The sequence below is a fragment of the Macrotis lagotis genome, chromosome X (genome assembly GCF_037893015.1).
Source record: "Macrotis lagotis isolate mMagLag1 chromosome X, bilby.v1.9.chrom.fasta, whole genome shotgun sequence".
Taxonomy (NCBI): domain Eukaryota; kingdom Metazoa; phylum Chordata; class Mammalia; order Peramelemorphia; family Peramelidae; genus Macrotis; species Macrotis lagotis.
In genome coordinates, this window is record NC_133666.1 from 647197721 (window position 1) to 647223431 (window position 25711).

At 36.8% G+C, this 25711-nt stretch overlaps 1 protein-coding gene across 1 annotated transcript in view; it reads left to right on the forward strand.

Annotated features, from left to right (window-relative positions):
* Positions 1–25711, forward strand: part of AP3D1 (adaptor related protein complex 3 subunit delta 1) — a 137613-nt gene that overhangs the window by 33847 nt on the left and 78055 nt on the right. Inside the window, exons 2-5 of the mRNA XM_074204650.1 lie at positions 15180–15275; positions 18265–18345; positions 19793–19873; positions 24351–24458. Coding sequence (XP_074060751.1) covers positions 15180–15275; positions 18265–18345; positions 19793–19873; positions 24351–24458 — 366 coding nt within the window. The remainder of the gene's footprint in view (positions 1–15179; positions 15276–18264; positions 18346–19792; positions 19874–24350; positions 24459–25711) is intronic.

Below are 25711 nucleotides of genomic sequence, written 5' to 3' on the forward strand. Positions count from 1 at the left end.
GCAGAGCTCAGCAGTCTCTTTCTTCACTCCCCTCCCTCAGCTCAATGGGCTCATGCCCTGGGGGCTTCTGCTCGCCTGCTTCTGTTTCTGGTTCTGGGCAGTTGCTTGCTGTGTGCCCTGAGGGCTGGGTTTCCCGTGCTGGCTTTAGCAGAGGGCCCCCACTGTTCCCCCACTTTGTGGCTGGTGCTCCCCGGGGTGTAGCAGGAGACTCTCCTGCTGCTGTGAGCCGCGGCTCCCAGTGCCCTGGGGCTGCCTCTGGGAGGCTGAAGTTCTTTCCCTCTGATGGGCAGGCCGTCCCTCCGACCCTGGGGAGCAGAGCCTTTCTGCTCTTTTCCAGGTTACCTTGAGTAGAACTGCCTCACTCCGGCCCTAGTTTTTCTCTCTTAACATGGTTTTGGGTGTAGAAGCCCCTTGGATGAAAATAAAAACCTTTGAATAAGTTAATTTTCGTTTCATATTTATTCATTGTTCCATAACTGATATTCATTTTCATTATGCTCTTTATTATCATCTCTTTATCAAAATCCTTGACTTTCCATTTCTTGAAGTGTGAGATTAAAATACCTAATTCAACTTTTTCTATGCACCTTTGAATTACCTGTTCAGTTTACTGGAGAATATAATGGAGTTTTACTGTACCTTTGTAAATGATTAAACGGGCAGTTTCAGAGAAACCTGGAAAGAGTTACATGATTTGAAGAAGAGTGAAGTGAGGAGGGGATGGAGTAAAAATGGCAGAGTAGTAGTACAGCCGTACTCTACCTGACAGGTCCTCCACTGAGATGTAGAAAACTTCCCTAGACTTACATGAACTCATGCTAAATGAAGTGAGCAGAACTAGGAGAATGTTGTCCATAGGAATAGCAAGAATAACCAACTGTGAAAGACTCTAGATAATTCCAAAGGACCCATGATGAAAAATGCTATCTGTCTCCAGAAAGAAAGCTGATAAACTGAGTGCAAACTCCAGCATACCTTTTTTTTTTTAAAGGATTTTTCAAGGCAAATGGGATAGTGGCTTGCCCAAGGCTGCACTGCTAGGTAATTATTAAGTGTCTGAGACCAGATTTGAACTCAGGTACTCCTGACTCCAGGGCTGATACTCTGTCCACTGCACCACCTAGCCACCCCTTGAGCATGCCTTTTACACTTTGTTTTTCTTGTTTGATTATTTTTGGTCTGTTTTTTTTCTGCCACATGGCTAATGTGGAAGTATGTTTTTCATGACTTCACATATCAAATTGCTTGTCTGTTCAAGGAGTGGAGAGGAAACAGGAGAGAGGAAGAGAATTTTTAAATATATTAAAAATTTTTTTACATGTAATTGGGAAATGGTTAATGAGATAATAAAAATATATTTAAAAAATATGTGCTCTAGAAATCCCGGGGGTGGGGTGGGAATGACTCGTTTTTTTCACCTTAAGTTGACAATGAAGACATAGACCCTCTGCTGACCCAGAGTGGGGGAGTGGGGAATGATGGGTGTAGGTCTAGCTAGGAAGAGCTATGTGATGCATTGAACAGCAGGGACAAGCTGTGTGCCAGGGGAGGTAGATGTCCTAGATCTAGCACAGAGGGACCTAAGTTGTACAGGTTGCAGGAATAAGTGCCAAATTTATTACTCCCTGCCCAATTTTGGGTTACAACTCCACGGCAGACTGAGGAAGGGACTTGCACCTAAGGGTGATGTTCCAAGGTAGAGTGACACAAGCCAGAATAAGTTTAGAAGTGAATAATAGCTGTGTGGGTTCTGATCCCAGCAGTGGAGTCAGTCTTGGTTCGACCTCCAGACCATTTTGAAATTTGAAATGAATAATTAGGGCAAGAATTCCTTACCAAAGGGGGGTTTACAGTTTGACTCTCACTTGAGCTTTCCAACCAACTAATAGTGACACAGTCTAGCAGTAATCTTTTTACTGGAACTCCAACCAGACTGAGCTCACAGTTATACTTATGAATGGAATATTCCCTCTTAAGAGTTAACATTCCTAGTGAATTCCTCTTAGTTAAAAATCATTAAAACAAAGACAGATTATTACTCTTAGGCTATTCTTAGAAGAGGGAGAGAGGTCTTGCATTCCCAGTCAGACACCCTCCCAGTTCTGCTAGGGAGTGAAACAGTGGACCGTTTCCAGAAAGACCTTGCATTGATTCTGTTAGGGAGGGAAATAGTGAAATACTTTCAGAGAAGAGACCTTGCAGTCTTAGTTAGCCACCTATTTGATAATAGACTGTGAGAACAGTAGCCTGCCTTCTCTTGTTTGATAAGTATTAAACTAAAGAGATAGTAGAGTTTCTTAGAAGACCTGGCATATTCAGAGATTAATTCATTTAACAGAAGGTCATTAGAAATATTCTGATACCCTTGCCATCTGGATGGTGAGGTAATAGTTTATGAAAACATTTATTCTTCTCTTTGATGCTGGATAGATTTTTCGTGTAAAAATTGTAACTCTGAAAAATCTTACCCAATCATGTTGGAAGAGAAGGGGCTAGGGAGGGGGGAATCATGCTAAGCCATATAATCTTGCTTGACTGTCACCTCGGGGCAGCTCCTTGATCTTCACTACCTTTGTGAGACTTGGAGTATGCCCTTTTCTTGAGAAAAGCCAAAATAAACTTTCTTTTTTGCACAGAGGAGTCTATGTGTGTGTGTGTGTGTGTGTATATATATATATATATATTTTTTTTTTTTTTTTGCAAGGTAAATGGGGTTAAGTGGCTTGTCCAAGGCCACACAGCTAGGTAATTATTAAGTGTCTGAGACCGGATTTGAACCCAGGTACTCCTGACTCCAAGGCTGGTGCTTTATCCACTATGCCACCTAGCCGCCCCAAGTCTATATTTTTTTAAGTGGATTTTTTTTTTTTTTAGATTTTTCAATGCAATGGGGTTAAGTGGCTTGCCCAAGGCTACACAGCTAGGTAATTATTAAGTGTCTGAGGTCGGATTTGAACCCAGGTATTCCTGATTCCAAGACCTGTGCTCTATTCACTGCGCCACCTAGCTGCATCCCACACACTTAGACCTAAAGTTAGATTAAGCACTTGTAGAGTTTTAAACTAGGGTGTCAGTGACCAACTTCAACCATAATCAGACCACTTTGGAAGCATTGAAAATCATGGATCCCTAGTCTGAGATGGAATAACACAATATTTCTTAAGTAATAATTTGAAGAAAGCAGCAGCAAAACTTTAAAGGACTCAAGTTCAGCCCAAACATTCCTTCCAGAAGTGCTGAGCCTACCCCTTTCATCAGGTCCAAAGTTAGGAAATAGAGTGGAAGAATTTGTAAACAAATAAAGAATCTCACTGCAGAAAGGTATTGGGGTGAAACAGGTGCATAAGGCACAAATTCAGAAGAAGATAATGGCTACCAAACATCTGAAGCCAAACTTCAAGGAAAATAGACAAAGAGATAAAGTAATAGTTTGAAATTTTTGTAAATGAGTTCTAGAGGAAGAAAATGGGAAAAGAAATGAGGATTATAGGAAAGACAACTGGAAAAGGAAGTAACTGGAAAAGGAAGTAACTATACACCTTGGCACAAGAGGTACAAAATATTTCACCAAACAACAAATTTCCTAAAAATTGGCATAGGCCAAAATGAAGCTAATGACTCCATGACAGATATTTATTTTATTTATTCATTCATTCTTTTTTGATTTTTTTTCAAGGCAATGGGGTTAAGTGGCTTGTCCAAGGCCACACGACTAGGTAATTATTAAGTGTCTGAGGTTGGATTTGAACCCAGGTACTCCTGACTCTAAGACCAGTGCTCTATTCACTGTGTCACCTAGCTGCCCCCCATGACAGATAATTTTTAAAAAGTCTAAAGCTGAAAAAAAATATCTCATAGCAAAAACAACCAGCAAGAAAATAGTTTGAGGAAAGATAGTTTAAGAATCATTGGAGTAGGGGTGGCTAGGCGGCGCAGTAAATAAGAGTACTAGCCCTGGAGTCAGGAGTACCAGAGTTCAAATCCGGCCTCAGACACTTAATAATTATTTAGCTGTGTGGCCTTGGGCAAGCCACTTAACCCCATTTACCTTGCAAAAGCCAAAAAAACAAAAAAGAATCATTAGAGTACATAAACTCTATGATCAAGATCCTAGACATCATAAAGATAAAAATATAGATATGTGTGGAGAGATAGATAAGAAAAGAAAATTGGTCATATCTCTTAGAAGCAGGGCAAGCATAAATAGAATCAATTGCTCACCTCCAAAATTAATATTTCCAAGAAGATTATGTCAAAATCCAGAATTTCTAGGTTAAAAAAAGATACTGCAAATAACTAGAAAGAAAGATTCAAGAACTGAGAAACAGCAATAGGATTAGACATAAATCAACAGATTATTTAAGAACTAGAGAGTTTGGATTATAACAGTCTATAAGGCAATGTATTAGGGCTGTAGTCAAGAATATTTTAACCAGCCAAATTGAGTATAATTTATAATCCTACATGGGAAGGGAAATGTATCTTTTTTTTTTTTTTTTAAGGTTTTTGCAAGGCAAATGGGGCCAGGTGGCCTGCCCAAAGGCCACACAGCTAGGCAATTACTGTGTCTGAGACCGGATCCGAACCTAGGCACTCCTGACTCCAGGGCTGATGCTCTATCCACTGCACCACCTAGCCACCCCAGGGAAATGTATCTTTAATAAAATAGAGGCCTTCCAAGAATTCCTGATTTAAAACAACCCAAAGCTGCATAGAAACTTAGAAATAAACACAAAAATTAAGAGAAATAAAAAGATAAGGGACTCATTAACTTTTTATTCTGACATGGAAGATGATAATGTTTCTCTCCCTGTTATCCTTAAGGGGCCATTATTTAGTCAAATTAGAGGACCTAGGAGTGATTCTATCATCTTTTGATCATATTTAAAGGAATGAAAAAAAGAGAGGAAGAAGAATATACTGATAGGTGGAGGGAAGAGAAAGAATGGAAAAAATTCTCACATAATTGGATTGTATAAGTAGAAGTCTATAAATAAAGAAGGTAAGTGATACCTCACATTCATCTGAACAGGTCAAAGGAGAGAAGAATATACACATATACAGTTGTGTATAGAAAAAAGTTTTCTGCAGGAAATAGGAAGGGGAGAAGAGAGAAGAAGGTAGGGGAGATTAAGGGAGGAATTAGTTCTAAGCAAAACAAACTGAAGCTATTAACTCATTTTATGGTGGTAAAGAATTGGAAATTGAGAGAATACCCATAAATTGACAAATGATCAAACTTATGGTATATGAATTTATGATATATGGATGTGATGGAATACTTTTGTGCTATAAGAGATAATGCTGGGCTGACCCAAACATGAACTTTCAAAGGAAACAAGAACCATGGCTAAAGAAGGTGTCCTTTTTCTTTTCCCTGGCCCAACCGAAGGTGACTTTTCAGCACTAGCACATAAAAAAGGGTCAGCCTTTGGGAAATGAGATAAACATCCATCTGATGAGCCTGGCTATATTTTCCTTTGCAAAAATCCCTTTTAAAGGATTAACTCCCACCCTCACCCCCATCAACTTCCTTTTCTCTTTCTGTACTGTTCACAGAGTTTTCTGTAATTTTTCCCATCCTGCCCCAAGGAAAGGGCCAGGCCAGGCCAGGCCGGGCCATGATGAGTCACTGCAGAGCTGAGGGGCCAGGGCTCTCAAGAAGGCCCTTGGGCATCCTCTCCTTTTACAGAGGAGGAAACTGAGGCCCAGAGAATCGCTTCTAGACACTCCCCTAGCAAGTTTCGGAACTCATCTTAGGTCCTGGCTCTTCCGACCCCCACCCAACATGCTGTGCCAGTTTTTAATTCTTTGTGTTTCTGTAAGGGAGAAAGAAAGCTGGGATACCTGAGTTTGATGCCTCCTCCAGAGGTGCAGGTTGTTGTGACCCTGGTCTGGGCAAGTCTCTTCACCTCTCTGTGCTCCAGGCCACCATCTTGGACTTCAGAGTTGCAGAGGGCAGAGGCAACATCCAGACCCTGGCCCATTCTCATTCCTTAATTAGATTAAAAAAATAAGTGATTTGCAATGTGAAAAAAAGAGATAATGCTGGGAGATCGTTTTAGAGAAATCTGGGAAGTCCTGTATGAACTGATTCTGAGTGTTCTGAGTGAAGTGAATAAAACTACTTTTCCTTATCAAATTGCAAGTTGTTTGTAAAGACAAACAAATTTGAAAGAGTTGGGAATCCCAATCAGCAGGGTACCATCTGAGATTTCAGAATACTCATAATGATATATACAAACCACTTTCTGCTTACAGAGGTGATGAGGTCAGGTGCCGATTAAGACATTTTTTTCCATGACTATTGCCATGTGGGAGTTTGTTTTGCTAACTTGCATGTTTGTAAAAGGGGTTTTATTTTATTTTTTTTTATTCATTGGGGTAGGGAGGTAGGAGAGTAAGAAAGCAGATTTTTGTTAATAGATAAAATTTAATTTTAAAAAAGTGAATCGAGAAAAACAAGGGGAAAATTTATACATTCAGCTTTTGTAAAATATGATGTCTTTTGTTGTTCAGTTGTTTTTAATCACATCCAACTTTTCATGCCCCCTTTGGGGGGCATTGCAAATCTGACAAAGATGCTGGGAATAGTTTTCTATTTTTTCCCCATTTCCTTCTCCATTTAATTCTATTCATGAAGAAATTGAGGCAAACAGGGTTAAGTGACTTGTCCAGGGTTATACAACTAGTAAATATCTTCCTGACTCCTGACCCTGTATTCTATCAACTGTGCCACTTAACTGTCTCTAGATATCTTTTAAAAGATTTCAAAATTCTAATTAATGTGGCAATTAACCATTTCTCTAAACAACTAATGAGCTTGACTCAAGGTTCAGAATGAGACAATTTTTGGGACCTGACAAATGGGTGTATTTGTTTTGATTGACTTTGTTTTATTGCTGCATGGACATACTGTGTATACATACATATACATATACACATTTATGTCTGTGTGCATATATATATATATATATATTTGAGAACTGGGAAGATAAAGGGGTTTAAAGAGGAAAAATTGCATGTGTGTGTATATATGTGTACTTTATGTAAATATGAGTATGTAAGTACTATATGTACTCAGCTGTACAGGAGATCATGTTTGTAAAGCACTTTGCATAGGGCCCGGTGCACTTTATCTTCTCTGCCTCCTCCTTCCCCCAGCCCACCACAATAAGAGAATTGGATCTTCATTCATTTAAAAACAAGATTCTAGAAGTGATTTCTCCTTTGAGCTCTTATTGCTCCCTCCCATCTTTTTATGTATTTATCACATCTGCTTTGTATTTTTTATATTTGTAATCAGTTTGATCTGCCTTACTGGATTATGAACTACTTCAGGTATTTTTCTCATCTTTATTTCTCTCTCTTTCCCTAGCATTATGAATTGGACCCTCAATAAAAGCTTGTTGGATTGAATTTGTTACAGGAAGATACCAGCTATATAGTGAATTACTATTGAAGTTTAGTATTGATACCTCTAATCAGTATTGAGGAACTTGATGCACTTTGAAAGGGTACTGTGACATTTGTTCCATTGTGCTGCTACAGTTTATAAAATATTCAGTGAATTATTGCCCTGCTTAAAGGACACTGGAATTTTAGATGTTACATTTTCCTTCTTTTGCTTATATATATTTTAGAATTTAAGGTTCTAGAGCACTGGTAGGAAATTTCTCTCCAGGCATTCTGTCCAGTCCTTGTTATCAAGTGTAGCCCAGAAAAGAGTTTCTAATATAGCAAACTGTCAAGACCATCCCTCTTAAAGAAAGTTTGTGTAGGAAGGATGAGCTCCACTATGTTCAGATAAATCGATTTTTCAGAGGATAACTTAATAGGAAATAAAGTTCAAGTTCATCGCCAAAGGTGTAACACTAAATAACCCTTTTTTAAAAAATAGATTTTATTTCTTTTTCCAACATGCAGCGGTAGTTTTGAACAGTCACTTTATGCAAGGTTTTGATATTTACATTTTTCTCCCTCCTTCTCTCCCCTCCCCCCTGACAGAAAGCATTCTAATATAAGCTATATTTATATAATCACGCTAAACAGAGATCCATATTAAACATGTTGTGAAAGAAGAATCAGGGCCAGCTAGGTGGTTCAGTGGATAATAACATCGGCCCTGGAGTCAGGAGTACCTGGGTTCAAATCCGGCCTGAGACACTTAATAATTACCTACCCGTGTGGCCTTGGGCAAGCCACTTAACCCCATTGCCTTGCAAAAACCTTAAAAAAAAAAAAAAGAATCAACTCCAAATGGGAGAGAACAAAAGACATAATACATAAGACAATTTTTAAAAAATTGAAGATAGTGAGCTTTGGTCTACACTTAAACTCCATAGTCCCTTCTTTGGATATGGTTGGTATTTTCTATCATAAGTCTTTTAGAATTGTCTTTGATTATTATGCTGCTGAAATGTGCAAGTCAATCATAGCTGATCATCACCCAGTGTTGCTGTTATTATATATCATGTTCTTCTGGTTCTGTTCACTTCACTCAGCATCAGTTCATGCAGGTCTTTTCAGGCTATTCTGAAGTCCTATCCATAAGAATTTCTTATAGAACAATAGTGTTCAATCACATTCAAATACCATAATTTGTTCAGCCATTTCTCAGTTGATGGGCATCTGCTCAATTTCCAATTCTTTGTTTTTTTGTTTTTTGTTTTTTGTTTTAGATTTTTCAAGGCAATTGGGTTAAGTGGCTTGCCCAAGGCAACACGGCTAGGTAATTATAAGTGTCTGAGGTCAGATTTGAACCCAGGTACTCCTGACTCCGAGGCTGGTGCTCTATTTACTGCACCACCTAGCCACCCCTCAATTCTTTGTTATTTTGAAGAGCTGCTATAAATATTTTTGTACATGTGGGTTTTTTTTTTTTTTTACCTTTTGTTTTTGGAGCACCATATAACCTTAACTAATTTCAGGGTGGTGTTGTAGAAATAGTACTAGATTTTAAGTCTGAGTACTTAAAATACTGAGTACTTAAAGTCTGAGGATTAATTTTGGTTCCTTATTTAGAATTTCTTGGAGTTTGAGCTTTAATTTATTGGACCTGGGTTTCCTCATTTTTAAAATGATGGGATTAAATTAGATCTCTGAAGTTACATTTTTTTCTTTTTTCTTTTTTCCTTTATGTAGACTTCATTTCCACTCTCCTTCATCTGCATTCTCAGATTAACAGGTTAGTTGAACTTAATGTGAAAAGCTCAGATATCTGAATAAGGCCTTTCTTAATCCTTTTTTGCTGCTGTGCTTTGCCTTTCCCTTCAATATTACTGTGAATTTGCTTTATATGTATTTTATATACACCTATATCTTGTTGTTCAGTCATTTCAGTCTCATTCAACCCTTCATGACCCCATTTGGGGGTTTTCTTGGCAAATGTTCTGGAGTAGTTTGCCATTTCCTTCTCCAGCTCATTTTACAGATTTGAAAACTGAACCAGCAGGGTGAAGTGATGTTCCCAGGGTCACACAGCTAATAAATAACTGGGACCAGATTTGTTTTTTTTAATTTATTTTTTATTTATTTTATTTATTTTATTTTTTGCAAGGCAAACGGGGTTAGTGGCTTGCCCAAGGCCACACAGCTAGGTAATTATGCCACCTAGCCACCCCTGTGGGATCAGATTTGAACTCAGATCTTCCTGACTCTAAAATCTTAAGCACTATGAAATGTACCACCCAAATGCTCTTCCTCAAATTATCTCTCTGATAATAATAATAGCTGAAATTTGTTTTAAAGATTGCAAGACCCCTCACATAACTCATTTGAATCTCAAAATAATTCAACAAAGGATGCATTATATTGTCCTTGTTTTACTAATGAAGAAACTGAGGCATCACCAATTACTTAATGTTTTGAACTTGACATACCATATAGACACCCAGCATATCCCAAATGGAATTCATAATCTTTCTTCCATATCTCTTTCCTGAAGTTTCTTTTTCTGTAGAATTTGCTAACATCCAGTCAGACAGAGATCAACGTCTTTGATTCCTCATTTTTCCCCTCACCCTACATTTCCAATAGGTTGTCAAGTATTCTTGATTCTACCTATACAATATTTCTTACATCAGTGCCCCCCTCTCTACTCAGATTATCACTATTCTAGTTTAGGACCCTTATTGTCTCTCCTGGACTTTTGTAATACCTCCTAGCTGGTCTTCCTGACTGCAAACCTTTCCCTCTTTAATCCATTTTCCACTCAAAGTGATTTTTCCTAAAAAACCTGATTATGTAGATAAATGTAGAATCTTGCAGTTGGATTAAAAAAATGGAATTTAACAATTAAAAGATACTTATTATAAGGGCATGAGGCATTGTGGCCTAATCAGTAGAAAGCTGATCTGGGAGCTGGGAAGAACAGGTTTCAGGTCCGACCTTTTGCCCCATACTGGCTGTGTGACCCTAGGCAAGTCATTTACACTCTTAAGTGCTCTACAATGCTCCAAGTCAAACATGTATTAAGAGCTTCCTAAGTGCCAGGGACTGCAGTCTATAGAAATGCCAACACTAGCAGAAACAAAGAAACTTCTATTCTACTCCCAAGAAGCTTTTATTCGAATGAAGGAGAAAGTACGGACCAGCTATGGTAGAGAGAGTTCCACAGAAATCACAGGTCTAATCTCTATCCCTCTACCATACTTAAATGATGGGCAAGGTATGACCAGAAAAGTTTGTTTGAATTTTAAGTGAATTACAAAGTCTGTATGAGTCAACAGTACGACAAAGCATCCAATAAAGCCAGTGCAGACTTTGGCAGTATTGAGAGAAATGTGATTATCACAAAATAGGAAGATAATAAGGCCTCCAATACCTCTATCCTGGTCAAACCACATTTACAAGTCTTGGTGCTAGGATATTGACAAAGTAGAGAGCACCAAAGATAAGCAACCAAGATAGTAAAGAGGTTTAATCATGCCCTTTGAGGGCTTTTTGAAGGAAATGAGCACATTGAGCCAGGGGAAGAGAAGACTTAGGGGTGTGGAAATATTAACTGATTTGAAATACTTGAAGGATTGGAGATTTAGACTTCCTCTGGATTTCCCCAGAGTGTTGAAATGGGAACAATAATGGGCAGAAGTTACAGAAAGGGAAACTTAGGTTTGATGCCAGGGAAACTTTCTTATGATAGAGTCATCTAGAAGTGGACTGGGTAGCTTCAGGAGGTAATGTGTTCTTCCATCCCCCCCCCCCCCCCCAGGTCATCTAGGTGGTACAGTGGATAGAGCACTAACTTTGGAATCAGGAGGACAGAAGTTCAAATTTGAAATTTGGCTTCAGACACTTGACTGTTACTAGCTGTGTGATTTTGGACAAGTCACTTAACCCTTATTGCCTTGCATCCAGGGCCATCTCTAGTCATCCGGATTCATATCTAGCCACTGGACCCAGATGGCTCCTGGGGAGAATGTGGGGCTGGTGACTTAGCCCCCCATCCCAATCCAGTTCATGTGTTTGTCATGACATCACCTCCCTGATATCATGCTCTTTTTTGAGGAGGTTGGATGACGAACTGTTGGACATGTTGTAGTGAAATTTTTGTTCAGGTAGTGGCTGGAATAGGTGACTTTTGAGATCCTTTCCTATATTCTGTGATTTGTCTTGAACTGTAGTGTTTTCAAATTGATTACTGTGTATGCTTCTGACATGAGATTAACTGTCTCTCCTTCCCATTCCCTTGCAAGGTCTTGTGAATGGCCATATTTCCATATAATTATCTTCATTCTGTCATTTTAGAATCATGTTTCTATTCTTAAAAAACCCAGATCTGTGTTGTCCTTGTTCTTGCCTTTGATTTATAGTCCATTTGTATTCTTGCTAGGTTTGCTTTGCTATTTGAAAATGCGACTAAAGTTACCATTTTAAATTTAGTAGCAAAATTCCATGATAGAAACCATAGGAATATTATTTGGACAAATTCTAAAGGAAACGGAAGAAATTTGATGTAGTTATTCTAGTGATGATGTTAGGCCCCTGAATTAATCTATTTATTGTGTCCAGAAATAAGTTTTAAGTCAGAGGAAGGCATTATATTCATGAATGCTTAGCAAATGCAATTTTTAAATGCCTACTCTTTGTAAGAGGAATACCCTATGCTAGACAATGGAGATATATGGATAAGAAAACTAGTGATTGTAGAAGTTATCTAGTTTAAATTAAAAAATCAGGACTCAGATGAAATGACACAGGTGGTAAGAGACAAAACAAGGATTTGAACTCTTGATCCTACAGTCTTTTCTCTGTTTACTGCAGTCTCCTAATTAGGAAAGAATAAAAGGATTATCTTGAAGAAATCAGGACCCAGTTGAGAATATATAGGACTCAGTGATAATATCTGAATATGTGAGTTAATTCAGATAATGGAACTAATTTAGCATTAGGTTTGAGTTTGTTTAGCAATAGAGAATTTTGGGGGTGGCTAGGTGGTGCAGTGGATAGAGCACTGGCCCTGGAGTCAGATAGTTAATAATTACCTAGCTGTGTGGCCTTGGACAAGCCACTTAACTCCATTTGCCTTGCAAAAAAAAAAACAAACCTAAAAATAAAGAAAAAGAAAAAAAGATATTTTTTTCATACCCTTATATCAGTGATAGGAAAAGGAGCAAGGGATTATATAGTTAAACAGATCAACTATAAGAGTCAAGACATGAAAAATAAAAGGATCCCAGGGCAGGAGGATCAGGGAAGAGTGGAAGATGGGAGGTCACAATGAGAATGAAGGATAGATTTAGGAAAAGCAAGGCAAAGGGGAAATGGAAGCATAAGGAATTATGAAAAGATAAGAATTTCTGGATATGATTATTGCACAATTATGGTTTGTCATGAGATATGACTTCTGAGATTAATGAAGTAGGAGGCAAAGAGATTGAGAAGACAATAATGTGCATGTTTCCATCTGTGAATACACTCATTATACAATAAATTTTAAAAGAAGGTAGGATTCCTGAGTTTGACCAAGAAAAAGTTGGGCAGCATATGAGGTGGTTAACATGAAGTTTGCTTGTCTTCCTTTTGCTTAGGGGTACGAGAAAAGGTAAATTGAGTAATGGAGAAGTAGTCTGGAATGCAGTTTTCTCCCAGAATTAGACTTGTATAGATTTATATTATTGAAAGTGTTCCTTTGAGAAGACAGACTAGAATAATGACTAAGAGGTAAGGAATCTAAATTTTAGATTTGTCTTTTCTACTGACTTCTATATACTTGGGCAAATACATTTTCATTCTTTGGGTTTCATTTTCCTTATCTTTAGAATGAGAGGATTGGACTAGATGATCTTTCCAACACCTTCCAACTCCCATATCCTCTCTTCTCCATTCAAAGATTTTTCTACACTTTCCTGCCATCCTGTTAGTCTACCTTGTAAGATTCCCTTCTTCCTTTTATGACCTATGAATTTCTTTTTCTGTTATTAACTTAAAAAATTCAGGGTACTTAGACATCTGAAAAAAGGCAAATGACAGAAATTTGAAAATCCAAGAGATGGCTTGAGCCCTGTCTAGGTACTAGTTAGTATGCTTTCTCTGTGCCTTAAATCTGGATGCTCCTACGATCCTGGGCTTTCTAACCCAAGTCACTGCTAAACCAGAAAGATACTATCAAGAATGTTCTAGGCTGGGCAGCTAGGTGGCAAAGTGGATAGAGCACCAGTCCTGGAGTCAGAGGTACCTGAGTTCAAATCCAGCCTTAGACACTTAATAATTACCTAGCTGTGTGGCCTTGGACAAGATACTTAACCCCATTTGCCTGGCAAAAACCTAAAAAACACAAAAAAACTTAAAAAAAATGTTCTAGGTGGTCTCACCTTCCACCCTTACCCTAGCAGCCTGCAGTATTTCAAAGTCTGTTTAGTTTTCCAAAAGTTCAGTAAAATTGGCTGTACAAACACATAACTTAATATAACTAGGTCACAGCAGAATTATTTTATTTATACCATAACTGGACAATCTTCAGTAGTTGAATTATTTGCAGTTCTGCTTGAAGAGGGATGAACAAGATGGAGCTCTACTCTTAGCTTCTGTTGTTCATTTTTAGCAAGTTAACACATTTATGAAGAATGAGAAAATATTGCCACCAGAACCAGCATGGTAGAGTAGAAAAATGGACAGATTTGACATTAGACTTGGATGTTTAATCTGGATTCTGATTTTTAGTAACGATACAAACAACTTCTCTGTTTCTACCTCTACAAAATAAACATTTTAATACTTAAATTAACTGCTCAGAGGGCTTTTATGGAGGAAACACCTTGTAAAATTAAAAAAAAATTCTAAACTTCCAGTGTTTCTTAGGTAAATGTGAGCATGTGAAAAGACAAGGAAATTGAAAAACAGTTATTTGGGGAAATGCACATGACTGAAGAACCCTTTATCTTGAATTTGAGTCTGATAATTTTTTGTCTTTATGAGGAAAATGTTCTAAAAATATGATTCTTTGGTCCATTAACCAAAGTTCACCTTTGAAAGAGAGTCACTTTTGTTAAAGAGTCGCATGATTTCTGACTATGGGGCATCAACCCTTTTTGGTGGGAGTGGGGGATGGGGGGGGAGTTGGTTTTATTTAGGAAGTTTAAATATCTAAAGGAAAACTCAAGTTCACTCAAATCCAGTCTGACAGATTTAAGAAGAATGCTTTTAGAGCTGGAAGAAATGTAAGGTTATTTAGTCCTCAATGTACTTGTATAGATGAGGTATTTGAATTCACACAGCTAGTAAGTGATTTAGATCTGAAAGCTAAGAAATGGAGCTAGCCAGTGAGGTTAAAGGCTTGGCTCAGGTCATCTAGTAAGTGTTAGCTGAGGCTAGTTTAGCTCCTCACAAGCCCAACACAGCATGGTTGAAGTGGCAGCCCTTTAACTTAATGCAGTTTTTTCAAATGCAATGATGGATGATGCCTTGTTCCCACAATTGAAGAATCTTAATGGGAAAGATGTAAGTTTTACTTAATGACATGATTTAGGGGGCAGCTGATACAACCTCTGTGTTCCATTAGTTGACATAAAATGTCAAGATAAACAAATTGGGATTTATCCCATCCTTGATGGATTTCTGGGAGATTATGGATAAAGTTACCAGAGAATGGGAAAGTGTGGATGAGTGGTTCTCTGGGAGGGAGTACTCATATCATTTGAATTACAATGTATTTAAGCATCTTCTGTTTTGTTTTTCAGGCCAAATACATCTCTCAGTGTATTGATGAGATCAAACAAGAACTGAAGCAAGACAATATTGCAGTAAAAGCAAATGCTGTCTGCAAGCTTACCTATGTAAGTACGTTGATTTGTGAATTCCATTTCTTTGTATAGGTCTTACTTTAAATTGGGTATATCACCCATAATGCCTTAGGACAGGTATCCTGACTTATAATTGTTTTTTCTGTATTACTTCATGTAAAATAAGTTTTATTGATATCTTTTGTTTTTACATCACTGAAATTTATCCTTTCTTTATAAAGAGTTACCTCAGAGGACAAATTATATATATATATATATATATATATATATATATATATATTTTTTTTTTTTTTTTTTTTTTTGCAAGGCATATGGGGTTAAGTGGCTTGCCCAAGGCCACACAGCTAGGTAATTATTAAGTGTCTGAGACTGGATTTGAACCCAGGTACTCCTGACTCCAGGGCTGGTGCTTTATCCACTGCGCCACCTAGCCACCCCAACAAATAATACTTTTAAAAGAAAAAATAGAGAAAAGAAGATGAGAAAACATTCAGCAAAACTTGATTAGTACATCAAAAAAGTCCAAAATATAGGTCCAGTGACTAGACTTCCCACCTTTACAAAGAAGACTGAAGTTTAGGGGCAGCTAGGTGGTGCAGCACTGGCCCTGGAATCAGGCGGACCTGAGTTCAAAATCCAACCTCAGACACTTAATAATTGCCTACCTGTGTGACCTTGGGGCAAGTCTCTTAACCCCATTGCCTTAAATAAATAAAATTAAAAAAAAAATGAAGGTAAGAGAGTTTGGGACCATGCCATGCCTTTTCTTTGTAATTTTGCCACTTAGGCTCAATTGAGGCCAATTTCTGGCTGTGGGATGCAAAATACTTTTGTAATATTAAGATATTTGTATAAAACAGAGGAAGGGCTCAAGCATTTAAGTGCCTGAGAACTTTATAAATATTATCTCATTTGATCCTCTCAACAACCCAAGGAGATAGATGCTGTTATGACTCCTATTTTACATTTGAGGCATACAAAGGTTAAGTGACTAATCCAAGATCACAAGACTAGTACATGCCTTAGGGTATAATTGAATCTAAGTCAAAAATTCTCTCTCCATTGCATCATTTAGCTGTCTAGGTAGCAAGTATTTTGTAAGCTGCACTATTATATAAATATTAGGTATCATACTGAAGTGGTTTATTAAACACATCTCCCTATTACCTCTAGGATCAACTATAAAATGTTCTGTTTAGCATTTAAAGCCCTTTTTATACTTTACTTGCTTAAATATTACTCAATGGTCCAGTGAGTAATGCTCCAGCTCACTGTTTCCTGTAAGATTCACTTCTATTTCCCACATCTGTGAGAGTCTTGTTCTCCTCTTTCTCTTCCCCATCCACTACACTACCAGTGTCTCCTCTGGCTTACCTTCTTCTACCCTATATAATTGTTTACTTGTTGTCTCCTTCATTAGACTTTGAGCTTCTTCACTGCAGTGGCTGTAAATCTGGTGCTTAGTATAGTGACTGATGCAGTGTTCAATAAATGCTTGTTCATTGACTTGCTGACTCCTGGCTTAGAGAGGATCTCTCTATTCTTATATTTTTTAATTGAATATTATTAAATTTATTTTTAAAATTTAGTATTTTGTTATTTCCCCAATTATATGTAAAAACAATTTTAATATTAGTTTTTAAAAATTTTTGAGGTCCAAATTCTCTTGCTTTCCTCCCTCATTGAGAAAGCAAGCAATTTGACATACATGTTGTCATGAAAAACATATTTCAATATTAGCCATATTGTGAACAAAAACAGATAAATAACCCTCCCCAAATAAAGAAAACATTCTATTTGATCTGCAATCAGACTGTACCAATCTTTCTCTGTAGTTGGAGAATATTTTCATAAGTCCTTCAGAATTGTCTTGGATTTTTGTATTGCTAAGAATAAGTAAATCATTCACCCTTGATCATCATACAGTATTGCTGTTATTGTGTGCAGTGTTTTTCTGGTTCTGCTCATTTTACTTTAAATCAGATCATGTACGTCTTTCCAGGTTTTTCTAAGAGTCCTCATTTCTTACAGTAACAATAGTATTTAAATCACACTCATATACCACAATGTGCTTAGCCATACTCCACTTGATTTCCACTTCTTTGCTACCCCTAAAAATGCTGCTATAAATATTTTTTGTTTACATATGTCATTTTCCTTTTTATCTCTTTGGAATATAAACCTGGTAGTTGTATTGCTTGATCAAAGGGCATCCACAGATTTGTAGCCATTTGAGCATAGTTATAAATTTTCTACCAAATGGTTGAATGAGCTAATAATCTTGCTTTTTCTCATATCATATCATATCCCTTCCAATATTAGTCATTTTTCTTTTCTGTCATATTAGCCAGTCTGATAGATGTGGGTTGGTAGCTCAGAGTTGTTTTAATTTGCATTTCTCGAATCCGTTTAGGGCATTTTTTTATTATCACTAAAGAATAACTTTAATTATTTCATTTGAAAATTGCTTGTTCATATCCTTTGACCACTTACCAATTGAGAAATAGACTTACTTCTATAAATTCTATTCTTACATTCTTGAAGGAAGTTCTGGCAGAGTATAAGCTCTGGAAGAGCCAGGCTAGGCATAAAAAGTCTGTATCCATTATTAGAAAGTTAACTCTTAGACAATTAATTGGGGGTGGGGAGGGTACAGCTAGCACCTCATAAAGTCTCTGTATTCTCTGTCTTAATACATGGAGAACCTATCCAGATGATCCTACAAACTCTGGGGAAATGAAGGACTATAGCATAAAATTTCATCACATTGATATAAATATAAAGTATAACATTCTTATACCTGGGTAGTTTTGTACATTATCCTTTGAATAAGTTTTTTTTAATCAGATTTTAAGCAGATATCAAGCCTTAAAACATGCACACATACAAAGTACAGGGTCCTAATATGACCTTCCTCCACATCTGTAACTCCGATTCTAAATGTTTCTACTTGTCTTTTAGGGTTCAGGGGTCATTAAGAAGGAACTACAAAGTTATAGTGTCTTATTCTTGTTCTTAACAGTTACAGATGTTGGGATATGACATCAGCTGGGCTGCTTTCAACATTATTGAAGTAATGAGTGCTTCAAAGTTTACATTTAAGGTAAGAGGCTGTTGTGTTTATTTTGAAATATGTAAACCTATCATTGTTTCAAAGCCCAGTACAGAGATCTTTAATTTATTTTTGTTGTTGAGCAAGAACCCATTTTGATATTTCCCTCATCCTTTAGATCTTGTGTAGGAGGAATTAAACTGGAAGTGAGAGAGGGGTGTTACCTGTTGAGTCCTGAAAGAAGCAAGGGAAGAGGAAGGGACATTGCTCCTACCTTTCATTTCCTTCTTACTGGGAGTTCCACCCAACAAAAGTTGAGAGGAAGGGGACTGGGTTATTAGGACATAATAACAAGTTTGGAGGTGGTCCAGGCGAGACAAACTGAGGACATGTGGGCACTTTTCCACGGGACCAAAAAGTCCTGAATTGGAGTTTTGGAATGTTGCTTATCCAGAAGTGGGGAATTGTATTCATGAGCAAGATTTGGCTCCCACCAACAAATGCAGTTGACTAAGGATTTCAAATCTGATAATTCTTTCTATTGTTCTAAGTGAAACACTGAGGATTATTTTATTGGCATTTGCCTACTGTCTTTCTAGGCCAAATTTAAATTTTATTGATCTTTGCCTACTGTCTAGCTGGGCCAAATTCTGTTTTTTTAAATTTTATTTATTTAAGGCAATGGGGTCACACATCTAGGTAATTATTAAGTGCCTGAGGTCATATTTGAACTCAGGTCCTCCTGACTCCAGGGCCACTTCACCACTTAGCTGCCCTGTAGGCCAAATTAAAATTAAATTTTGACAGTGTCAAAAGAGACTGAAATCAATTAGGTTATTTCTGATAAATAAAAACTGGAACCCGAATGAGCATAGTGTTGTGGTTAGTGTCTATAGAGGAAATGTTATTCCTTGTGACTTCCTTCTTTTACTACCAAATTCACTTTTGACCTCAGCAACTTTACAAAACAGAATTATTCTGCCTTCTGTCCACTTTTATTTAAGAAATATATATTATGTTCAGCAAAACTTGAAATATAGTCAGTTGTATGTTTAAAACATTATTTAGAATTCACATGTTTGTAGTTTAGAATACATATGTGATTTGCTATAAAGAATAAACAGCCAAAAATTGATAGTAAACTCTAACATTGTGTTTTTAAAAAGTCACTGATTGTAAAGATGAATTTAGTGGAAATAGGAAGAATGAACAACCAGACTGGTAATTGATCTTCTGGGACTGTGTATTGATGACATGTAGCATTTTAAAATCACTGCCATTCTAAAACAATGAAATACTAGGTTGGAATGTTAAATACATGTTTTGTTCTCTTGGTCAACCAGAGTTAACAGCTCCCCACATATCTAGCCTGTAGTTTGTTTATGGCTACAGGTTTTGTTTTCCTTGGGACTGATGCTTGTAGAGCAAGAGCCTTGAGTTCCAAGAAAGGCCAAAATGGTGTCAAGAATTTAATGCTTCTTTTTTTCTAAATAAACAGCGAGTTGGTTATCTAGCTGCTTCCCAGTGCTTTCATGAAGGAACTGATGTAATTATGCTGACTACCAATCAAATTCGAAAGGTAAGTGATAAGTTTCAGTTGGAACCACTGTTCACTTCAGTAAGATTTCCTGTGTGTGTGTGTGTGTGTGTGTGTGTGTGTGTGTGTGTGTGTGTGTGTTTCTTTCTTCCAGAAAGCCATTTTTTCTCATTTATAAGTAATATAGTAAAGTCATAATCATTTCTTTGAAAGTCAATCTAGAGGGGCGGCTAGGTGGCGCAGTGGATAGAGCACCGGCCCTGGAGTCAGGAGTACCTGAGTTCAAATCCGGCCTCAGACACTTAATAATTACCTAGCTGTGTGACCTTGGGCAAGCCACTTGACCCCATTTGCCTTGCCAAAAAAAAAAACCCTAAAAAAAAAAAAGAAAGTCAATCTAATATACAAGGGAAAAGACTAGTTGTGGGATTCAGCCAGTTCAAACCTTTGGCAGAACCAATATCTTAATTTTATGTTGAGTTTGGTGAACCAGTTGTTAATTTTTTTGAATCCCACCACTGAAATAGACCCTACTACAAAATAATCTAGCAAGCAAGTTTTCTATATAGTTGTTTATTCCTCCTCAGAAAAGAAAAAAGGTGAAAACAGTAATTTGAATTTTTGGAGGAGCTTAGAGGATTCTGAAAAAAAATTGTTTAATGTATATCATTTTTGAGCTTTTTACTGCAAGCCTCCATTTTTTCATCTCTTTTAAAAATAGCACCAATCTCAGAAGATTTTTGTGAGGGTAATATTATTTTGTGAGGATAATATTAATAGCTAGTAATTAGCATTAATGTTTGCACTTAATTCATTTGATCCTCACAGTAGCTCTGTGATGTAGGTGATATCAATATTCCCACTTTACACAGGATGAAATCAAAACCCAAAAAGACTGAGTGATTTATCCTGAGTCAGTAAGCATTTGAAGTCAGATTTGAATTCAAATCTTCCAGACTGCAAGTCTAGTGCTATTCACTTCATCATCTATCTTGCCTCTAGTGAAATAACGTATACAAAGCACTTTGAAATCCTATAAGCTCTATATATGGTGTTATATACTATGAGAGGAAAAGTTAGAATGACTTGTTAAAGACTTTAAATGTCAGATTGAAGTGAAGTTTATGTATTAAGCATTAAGCTAAAGTTTGGCCTTGATTCTGTGGGCAGGTCGATAGCCATTGAATTAGAAGCACAGGAAGAGACCTCCTGAATGGACTTGTATGTTCCTTTTCAGTTAAAAAAAACTTCATCATCCACCCACTCATCCATTTATTTATTTATTTGTTTGTTTGTTTATTTGTTAGGTTTTTTTGGTAAGGTAAACAGGGTTACGTGGCTTGCCCAAGGCCATACAGCTAGGTAATTATTAAGTGTCTGAGATCTTGAACCCAGCTACTCCTGACTCCAGGACCAGTGCTCTATCCACTATGACATCTAGCTGCCCCTATTTATTTATTTTTGAAAGAAAATCTCTCTCCTTTCTCCCTTCTTCCTTGATTGATTGCTCTTCCAGAGCTTTCTGTCTTTTTTATTGATCTAGTAAAGTGCCTTAGCAGTTTTCTTTGGCTTCCAGTTGTCCATTTTCTAACTATTCAGAAAAGAATGCTGTGGAAATAAGAAACTTCTGTCAAATAAGTTACAGATGTTGATATGAGGTGAACTCTGTCTTTGCTGCCTTCAGCCCTGAACACAGGCTTGTGCAAAATTAATATTTTTATAATACTTATAAAGACCAAAGTGGGAAATCCTATTCTGCATATTCTTGTGTCTTTCTCTCTCTCTCTCTCTCTCTCTCTCTCTCTCTCTCTCTCTCTTTAAGGTTTTTTGCAAGGCAAATGGGGTTAAGTGGTTTGCCCAAGGCCACACAGCTAGGTAATTATTAAGTGTCTGAGGCTGGATTTGAACTTAGGTACTCCTGACTCCAGGGCTGGTGCTCTATCCATTGCACCACCTAGCTACTCCTTATTCTTGTGTCTCTTAACTTGAATATTAAATTTCTTAGTGGACTTAATAAATAAATTTAACTTAAATGCAGTTCAAAGAAATACCTTTCCCCACCTGGGAGACAGGAATTCTAGATAGAGGGATAGATAGATAGATAGATGGATAGATGGTAGTTGAAGAAAAACTATTAATATTGTACTCTGCATTTTCATCTGACCAAAACCAATTTTATTTAATTTAACATTAATATCCAAACTTATTTCTGCTTAATGAGTGAAAAGTCCAAAATGAACTAAGTTCTCATATGCCCTCAGAAATATCTCTCCTCTACCCTCCTAAGATGATTTTAAGATAATATTTATATGAATCTTGAACATAGAAAAGATCTTAATAAGTTAAAATACAGATAGAAGTTAGCAATCAAAATAATTAAGAAACAAAGTCACCATCCCATTCCTTCCTACATCATTCCTTCAAGGAATCATTGTAAGTTCTAAAGATTAACATTGAAAATCTGTTCCCAATATCACAAGAGGATACCTTCCTTGCAATGGAATATAGATCACTCTCTTTGGGAAAATTTCTTCAGGGGTTGTAGAAGACTGACTTCCATTTTTTTTATAGTCTGTAATCCCTTTTATTAATATTTTTACAGCATATCATCAAAAAAAGTTGTGATTTTTAACATATGCATGCCCTGTATGAAACTCAAGCTTATAAAACTCTCTTTTACACAGATGTCATTCTTCTCTCTTGTTCTTAAGTCTTCCCATCCTGACCTTCAGAAACCCTTAAAACTCCTCATGTTAGGTAATTTGATTACCTTCTTAGGGGGACCAGCACTGGTAGGAGTTACTTTTTGGTGGGTCAAGGCAAAAAAAAAAAATGGAGTGGCTGCAGACTGAGGAATTCCATTGTAATTAGTCTTATTTTCCAAATTCTGGCTCTCCTACAATCCATGCAGATAATAAAAGCCAGAGCACTGATACCATATTCTAAATCAGTGATTTTCACATGATCCAAACTTTAGCATTTTCCAAGTTTTTAAACCTTTCTATTTTGTCTAAGGTTTCTGTTTAAATAATTTTGACAATTAGAATGATAGGGACACATAGTTTTCAAATAACTAAACTGACTCACATCTTGATGGGCAAATAATGAAAATAAGCAAGTAATTGATTTTAGTAAATGATCCCTCTAAAAAGTATTAAGGAGACAAAAGCTAATGCTTCTAAAATTACAGCAAGTTATGGAAAGACTTAAAGGCCCTCAGATTTGTTCAACAAACCTTAAAGAAAAAAAATAAACTCAAATAAAAAATAGAGGCCATAATACTCTTCATCCTAAAAGGCATATACTGCAGTATTAATGAATGACTTTTAACAGTCAACTTATCATAAGTAACTATACTAGCTGACATTTTCCCCTTTTTCCCCTCCTTAAGATTATCTATCCTTAATGCAGAAGAAAGCTGACTGACATACTGACAGTTCCATTTTTAACCCATTTCCTTATGAAAGCCCTTTGGTCCTTAATCTAACAGCTGATAGTGTTGGAAGGTTAAAGAAAAGGTGCTTTTTAGACTAGAGAAATATTATTTTGTTTGTTTTTGCAAGGCAGTGAGGTTAAGTGACTTGTCCAAGGTCACCCATCTAGGTAATTATTAAGTGTCTGAGGTTGAATTTGAACTCAGGTCCTCCTGACTCCGTGGCCAGTGTACCACCTAGCTGCCCCGAAATATTATTTCTTAATATTTCTAGGGTTACTAAAATGTCAATTTTATATACTTCCAAATAGTAATGTAGAAATATATAACAAAAAGATGATGAGGACAATACAAAGGAAGTCTTCAAGCCAACAGTCTCATTCTTTTCCTCTGTTTTCATACTTTCTCACTAATTGGAATCAATGAAAACTTAGGTAAGACATGGAACTGCCTACACTTAATGATCAATTTCTGAGCTTTTTGATGAATTATCCATTTATCCTATGGGGGCAAAAGAGTTTTCCATTATTTAGTTCTGAGGAGTTACCCAGACTATTATCCTTTCAGTTAACCATATTTTATGCAAAACTATGTCTTTGTCTGGTGGTGTTACTTTTAGATTTGTGGTAATATTTTAAACCAACTCTTAAAGCAAAGGTGCTTCCCTTGTTTCTATAGGAATGCAACTCTGCTTACATGTATTTATAATGAGGAAGCTCACCTTATAAATTTCTGGTTCTGTGATGTATTATAACAGGTAAATCTGTGGACTATTATATACCCAACAATTTCCACCTGTGATAGTTTTTTAATTCTTTTCTTTTTTAGCAAGCAGTGTGTTCTAAATTTTCCACTTAAAATATTGTGTTTTCCTATATAGACTGTTTCCTTACTAATTGGATGAGATATTGCTTGGTTATGGCTTAGCCCACAAAATAGTATGAATGGAAATTTATTTCTCCTCAAATTCATGAATATTGTAATTTTCATTCATTCCATATATAATACTGTTATTGAAATATAACTCATTATAAATAGAATGGATTTTTATGCTTTGTTAAATTTTTCTCCCCTCTCTCTTTGCAGGACCTGAGTAGCCCCAACCAATATGATACTGGAGTTGCCCTGACTGGTTTGTCCTGTTTTGTTACTCCAGATCTCGCCAGAGATTTGGCAAATGACATCATGACTTTGGTGAGTTGGCTGAAATAACTCGACCTCTTTTTATGATTTCAAGTCTATGCCACCTCCTCTCTGACCCTCAATTTTCCTCATATATAAAATAGGAAATAAAACTTAGACCATTCTAAATGGTATAGAGATAAATTGTGATGGTCAAAGGATATGCAAAGGCAATTTACAGATGAGGAAATCAAAGCAATCCATAGTCATATGAAAAATTGCTCTAAATCATTACTTATTAGAGAAATGCAAATTAAAGCATCTCTGAGGTACCACCTCACACCTCTCAGTCTGGCCAATATGATCAGAAAGGACAATGATCAGTGTTGGAAGGGATGTGGGAAATCTGGGACATTAATACATTGTTGGTAGAGCTGTGAACTCATCTAACCTTTCTGGAGAAGAATTTGGAATTAGGCCCAAAGGGCATACTTGATCCAGCAATACCACTAATGGGTCTATACCCTGAAAAGATGATGAAAAAGGGTAAAAACGTCTACAAGAATATTCATAGCAGCCCTGTTTGTGGTGGCAAAGAATTGGAAATCAAGTAAATGTCCTTCAATTGGGGAATGGCTTAACAAACTGTGGTATATGTATGTGTTGGAACACTATTGTTCTATTAGAAACCAGGAGGGATGGGAATTCAGGGAAGCCTGGAGGGATTTGCATGAACTGATGCTGAGCGAGATAAGCAGAACCAGAAAAACATTGTACACCCTAACAGCAACATGGGAGTGGATGCTCATTCCATCAGTGCAGCAGTCAGGGACAATTTGGGGCTATCTGCAATGGAGAATACCTTCTGTATCCAGAGAAAGAATTGTGGAGTTTGAAGGACTATTTGAAGGACTATTACCTTTAATTTAGGAAAAAAACCTGATTTGTTATTATGTAATCTTGCTTTCTCTTATACTTTATTTTTCTTCCTTAAGGATATGATTTCTCTCTCATCACATTCAATTTGGATCAATGTATGCCATAAAAATGAGTTGTGGGTTGTTGACTTAAAAAAGATAAGGTCTTGAGAATACCTCAAGAGATTTTATAACGAGCTATATATGTGTAAAACAAAGCAGTGACTGGTATTTGTTTTATTTTTTCACTTATCCCCAAAGTTTTATTTTGATACCATGGCATGGAGGTGACCTGGATTCTCTGGGGTTTTGTCAGCAGAGAAGTCTATAGTAAGGATTCTTTTTTTTTTTTTAAGATTTTTGCAAGGCAAATGGGGTTAAGTGGCTTGCCCAAGGCCACACAGCTAG